Source organism: Channa argus, chromosome 12 (assembly GCF_033026475.1).
Source record: "Channa argus isolate prfri chromosome 12, Channa argus male v1.0, whole genome shotgun sequence".
Taxonomy (NCBI): Eukaryota; Metazoa; Chordata; class Actinopteri; order Anabantiformes; family Channidae; genus Channa; species Channa argus.
In genome coordinates this window covers 26596990-26602989 of record NC_090208.1, presented here as the reverse complement: position 1 = coordinate 26602989, position 6000 = coordinate 26596990, and the positions used below count along the sequence as shown (strand labels likewise).

The following is a 6000-nucleotide window of genomic DNA, read 5'->3' as shown; positions in this document are numbered from 1 at the left end:
TAACACATTATAATCAATATATAGTTATGTCACATAGACACTTTTACTTTTGAAGCTTTAAAATATATTTTAAGTGGAACATTAAGTTGAAGTTACGATTTAATAGACTATTTTTTGTAGTATTGAAAAGCTCAGTACTTCATTATTCACCGTTTAGTGGGTCCTGACCTTCAAACTGAAGGGCACTAACTCAGTTACATGTTATCTTCTCTTATAAGAAGATATTTGTCAGCAGACTTTAGTATCACATTTTATAAACTGACCTGAACTGGATGAGCACGCTGCTCTATGGCACCAACAATGTTAAAAATTAGGTTTCTTTGACAGGGACATGTAGTGTGAAAACTTCCATTTCCTCAACACACACATACACATACACACACACACAGCACACAGTTGCAAGAGCAGCACTGCCCACTAGTGACACTTCACACTTAATGCACTTTCCAGTCTTCAGTTTTTTATTGTTAGTTTGGCAGATATATCAAAGTATTCCCAATGTCCTTTTAAATATAAATCTATACTAAAGTAATCATTTTCAAGTGTACTGATCTATTGTTATTAATTCATTAGGCAGAAAAGTGGATTTGTTTGGAGCACGTTTGTCACAGTCGGTCAAATACAGGCATAAACAGCTTCAATATTAACAATTAACAATTGAACACGGTTTAAAGTATTAAAATTATGTACAAAAACATTATGCAAACATCGTTACAGGCACAACGGCCACAATGCAGCACTTTGGTAACCTGCGTTAAGCAACATGGACTAAATGTTTAGGAAGAAGGAACGTTAACTGAAACCAAAGTCTTGTCACCACAGAAGTCAAGCCATGTTCTGTGGCAGCAAGTATAAATGACCATTCTAATGATCCTCACCACATGTCCAATGAATGACAAATAATCCCAGTCATGGAAGGTGTCACACTGTCCAGTTTCCCAAGGATTTACAGGATTATAGAGGTGTGGAAGTGTAAAATTCAATGGAGATTCCTCCTGAAGAGAATTTCTCTACATGTTCTGTTTGAAGCTGCCAGCAGTGGCACCACAGACAGACTTAGTTCATGACTGTGGCTGCTGTACACTGACCAACATACCTCTCTGTTCATGTGTAAACATTTTCATTTTTTGTCATTTTTAATAACACAAGTCCTTCCTAGCTTGTGGCCGGTTCTGGGGAACTGGTGGAGGTGGAGGAGGAGGAGGGCAGTCTCTCCCTGCTGCTGCCTACACCACCTCTTATCACTTTCCACTGAAGGATGCAGGTGTCCTTGCCACCCATAGAGAGCAGGTGGGAGTCGCTGTGGGTGAAGCAGACGTTGGTCACATGGCTACCGTGGCCTTCATACTTGTGGCTCGGTGCCTGGAGGGGAAAGAGAGTCCATTTTGGATCACTACATTGTAATAGACCACAATATATCCAACGTCCACTTCCCCTGCTTGGCTTTACAGAAAAGAACAAACGTATAAAAAGGCTGGTGATAAGATCAACAGTTCTGCCAGAAATTCTGAAACCTTTACCCCCCGATGTGCTTCAGCTCTCAAAATATTGTGATTACAGTTATTTGATAAGGTTAACTAATTTTCTTCTTGCATCATTTGTGTCAAGTTGGGGGAGAGCATGTAAAAATGTTTGTTGTTTTGTCAAGGAATCACATAAAAACAATATTTGAAGTGTATGTAAAGGGAGTTAACAGACAGGTTGACAAGAATAAAAAGTTTAAGAACTAATGAGGAAGATGATTTATGTGAGCGTTACCTTTAGTTTAGGACAGGGATACTGGAAGAGGTGGACTTTACAGAAGTCATCAGCCACAGCCACCAGCCTCTCACTGTGAGAGCGACACAGGGCATTAATGTCTGTGCCGTCAGAGCCTTCTAACCACACACCTGGAAGACCACAGCAGCATAGTGGTTAGAAGTTTTGAATGTAAGAGTCTGACCTGAAAAAGGACAAAACATTTGGCTTCCTCACCCATGACATGGAAGCCCAGCACACAGGTATAGGAGGCCCACTGTCTGTCTTTGCTCTCAAAGCGATTTCTCAGCAGTTTACACCCTGCTGCAATGTCCCCTGGGGAAACACATTCACGGTCAGAACAATAGACTGTCACACTGTCTAAGGTTGGAAGTGCAAAAACACACGGTCACTTACAGTAAAGGATCTCATAGTCGCCCGAATTAGACATGATGTACTTTCCATCTTTGGACCAGTCCAGGTGAGTGATGAAGCTGGAGTGACCCTGATGAGATAGGCAAACAATGAAATCAGGGTGAAAACGCAAGGCCGGTTGTTTTCCCGTGGGATTTTTGGCACTTTATCGTCAACGCATCCCATGAAAGAGAAACAAAGATGCAATTGGCTGCAAAAGTTTACATCCCCAAGAGTCAAACCAATGAGCTAGTACATCAAAAACTGAAATTGAGCGTTCAATAGGAAATTCCAGGAGGAGTTCCCCACTCACTTTGCTAACAATCTTTGCCCATGAACAAGATGGTCTTTTCTTTGCAAGTATGCGTAACAGTAGTGCAACACTGAGAAAACACACTGTTGCTAACTGATGTGTTTGTAATGTTTTTTGTATCATAAGAATCACTAGAACTTTCACAAAACAAATACAGATAAGATACTTTATGAAGTATTGTATAGGCATGTGATATTTGCTAACAAAATATGAAGCAGTTGTTAGGCTCTGCATCTATACTTTGTTGACTATAAGAAACATTCAGAATCTCATCAAACTCTGGTGAATCCCTTTTCTGTTTTTGAGAAAAAAAAAAAAAAAGACACACAAAAAATGGATCATGAGAAAATATCAGGAACGAAATGGACAGTGGGTGGTTGATATTAAACTCACATTACATTTCCCGAAGCGAGTGTAACGGCGGCCATTCTCCGTCACACTGTAGATGTAGATGAAATTGTCATGAGAGCCAACAGCTAAAAAGCTGCCATCTGAAAACACAAGAGGCCATTCATACAGTTCAGGGGGATTTCCACTATATTTTTCCTCAGTGTCTATGTTCTTTTATTAGGTGTGAGAACGTGGGGGGAATCTGTTTTAGACTGACGTCTTGGTGTGTGGTTCCGTCAGTGTTCCACATCTCTGCTCTTATTGAAATAAGCCTCTGATCACAACCACTCAATGTGTATTTTAGCCGTTATTAGCCCCCCATCACAAATTTATCCATATCAATCGTTCTGCTGGGTTGCAGGAAGGTTAGCGTGGGTGATACAATTTACAAAGGAATACTGTTGACTACATTACATGTAACAGTTGAATTGCTTAGATGTTTATTTTGTATTAGTGAGTTACTCATTCGTGTGTGTGAAGTATGCAGGTAGCATCATGATTAAAGACACTTTCTAACCGTAATAAGAACCTTTGCTGCTGCTCTCATCTATCAAAATAAAGTAAAAAATGTCCAAATAAAACTTAAAAAAGGCTTTTTGTCTGCAAAATGTGGGTTTATTTATATATATATATATATATATATATATATATATATATATATAAATAAAGAAAGAAAGAAAGAAAGACAGAAAGAAAGAGCGGGTGGTAAACTCTGACCTGGTGAGTATCTCATGACTGACAGTTGCTCGTTTCCATCAATAGACTCCGAGACCACCTCTCGGGTCAGCAGGTCAAGAACCAGCCACCTGTCAGGGTTACACAAGGATAAAGGAAGTTAAACAGAGACATAAACGGACAGGCAGAGATTCTTCAGTTATTATAGCAGACTGGATAGCAAGAGGCTCATTTTTACCAGTGAATACAAGTTAGAGTTGCTTTTTAGTGCTTCTCACTTTCTTTTGAGTTAAATCTATGTCATATCATATATAAAAAGTTGTTTTCATCATCCTCAATCATATAGATTACTTTAACTATGGGTCTTTGTCTTGTCTTACCTTCCTGTGTTGAGGCCGACTGATACCACGGATCCTTTAGGGCAGAAACCAGCACACAATCCGTACTCCTGTCAATGACACAGAGGGATAATAATAATAATAATAATAATAATAATAATAATAATAATAATAATAATAATAATAATAATAATGGCTAAAAGCATTGATACTGTTAGCCGTCATTAAAACAATTCATTAATAACCTCTTTTTGATTGCAAACAGCACGAAGACAACATATCAAATGTTGAATGTGAGGAATGATTGTTTTTTGAAAAATATTTGCTAATTTTGAATTTGATGCCAACGTATTGTCTAGTGGTAAAAAAAAAAAAAAATGGCTGGCGATCTCACAACTAATGAGCTTAACGTCTAAAAAACACTGTAAGGGAACACAGTTTGTGTCTGCATCCATACATGCAAGTAACCATGCAAGAAAACAACTACGTACACGTACATTTAATATATTACAAATGGGGCTTGTAAATCTACATAAAACAAAAGTTGAGCAAAAATTGAAAGGATCTGAAAATGTTTTGTCTAAGTTACAGGGTTGGAATCACTATCCAGGCGTTTAGTACAAAACCTGTCACTTTATGGAAAAACTTCTTCATTGCAAATAATGTGAGTGCATATAGGTCAGTGTCAGTGTGTCTTACCTCCAGGGTGATGCACCACTCCAGCTTGTGGTCTTCTGCGTTCCACAAACACACCTGTCTGTCATGACCACAGGTGATAAAAATGTTGTTAGAGGGGTGCGTGGCCAGCCCCCACATTTCATCTACGTGACCCTGAGACAAACAGAGTAAATCAACAGTTTTTAATCAGTGAAAGTGTTAAATGCAACCCCTCCAATGTGCAACGGATCAGTTTTCCTACTGTACAATCTAATACAATCCAAAGCAGGAGCGCTGACAGGAGTTGTACCTTCACAGGGTTATAATTTCCCGGTTTTTAAGCTGAACTGTCTGAAAGATGATAATCTTACTGTGTGTTTATTATTGAGGTCATAGTGGTTGGTGGAGTGCATTATACTAAGAGGTGGTTCTAATGTCTTGGCCACCCTGTTTAAAATGAAGGAGCAGAAGAGGAAAATCTGTAGTTTCTTTGGTCTGTCTGCGATAACTGATGTTTAAAGTAAAGAATGTATATGTGCACAATAAAATGTGTTCAAGTTCCACCAATTTAAATGTTTAAAATCTATATCTTACTTTTCCTGGCATGGGAAATTCACATCAGCAGAGAGGTGCAGGGCAGGAAAATATTACTCAAATTTGCCTCTAGCTTGGGTGAACACCTGGCTGTAGCACAGAAATGTGGTTTCTTTAAAGGTCCGTGAACCATGCTGCATAGTAAACATGCAGAAATAAAGCATTGGTTGTTTAAGCCACACAACAGAATCATTTTCTACTTGGGGTTATTCAGAAAATGATTCTGCATATTTGCAAACAAATCTGTTTTGCGCTTTGAACTAATCTTTGGAGAAAAAGCAGCAAGTCCTTAGTATCACCTCTAAAATTCTCAAAGTAACATATTACAAGCTTCTGTAACGCAACTACTAGTAAGATTCATTATAATCACTAAATGTTCCATATGCTTCCAAATATTTAGTGTAACATTTGTGTGATATAATGAGCACTGTAGCCACTATGGTCTGCTAGCTGGGGCTTTAGGCTTCTTGTTGTATGTCAGGAAATTATTTCAGTTTCATACAGATACATTAAAAAATGAGGAGAAATTCACATTCCTGTGGTCAGTGGAGACATTGCTAAAACGTATTCTTGTGCCAGCTGGATCTAAACTGATGTAACATGGGCCCTTCGGACTCTTATTTAGTTTGTTTTATTGTTAGTGGATTCCAGCATTTGCCTTCACCTAATCAAAGGATTTACAGGAAACAAGGCATGCAGCTAATACTGTGTTAATGTCTGTAACTTTCAGTGATATGAACTCCATTCCCTGAACCTGCTGCTGTGTGGAAAACTACTTGCGCTGTGTGTAGCATAAATTTCTGAGGGACTAGCTGCTCAAGAACCGTTGGCTTTATTACATCTTCCGCACGTTGAGTTGGCATGAGAAACCCTTCCATTTTT

At 38.6% G+C, this 6000-nt stretch overlaps 1 protein-coding gene across 3 annotated transcripts in view; it reads right to left on the bottom strand.

The window, feature by feature from the left end:
* Positions 1-440: 440 nt before the first annotated feature.
* Positions 441-6000, bottom strand: part of eml3 (EMAP like 3) — a 45429-nt gene continuing 39869 nt past the window's right edge. For all 3 annotated transcript variants that reach the window (XM_067525515.1, XM_067525514.1, XM_067525516.1), the window contains 8 exons: positions 4567-4698; positions 3910-3977; positions 3572-3660; positions 2858-2955; positions 2155-2242; positions 1975-2073; positions 1759-1889; positions 441-1362 (listed from right to left, as the gene is read on the bottom strand). In XM_067525515.1, coding sequence (XP_067381616.1) covers positions 1156-1362; positions 1759-1889; positions 1975-2073; positions 2155-2242; positions 2858-2955; positions 3572-3660; positions 3910-3977; positions 4567-4698 — 912 coding nt within the window. In that variant the 3' untranslated portion in view covers positions 441-1155. The remainder of the gene's footprint in view (positions 1363-1758; positions 1890-1974; positions 2074-2154; positions 2243-2857; positions 2956-3571; positions 3661-3909; positions 3978-4566; positions 4699-6000) is intronic.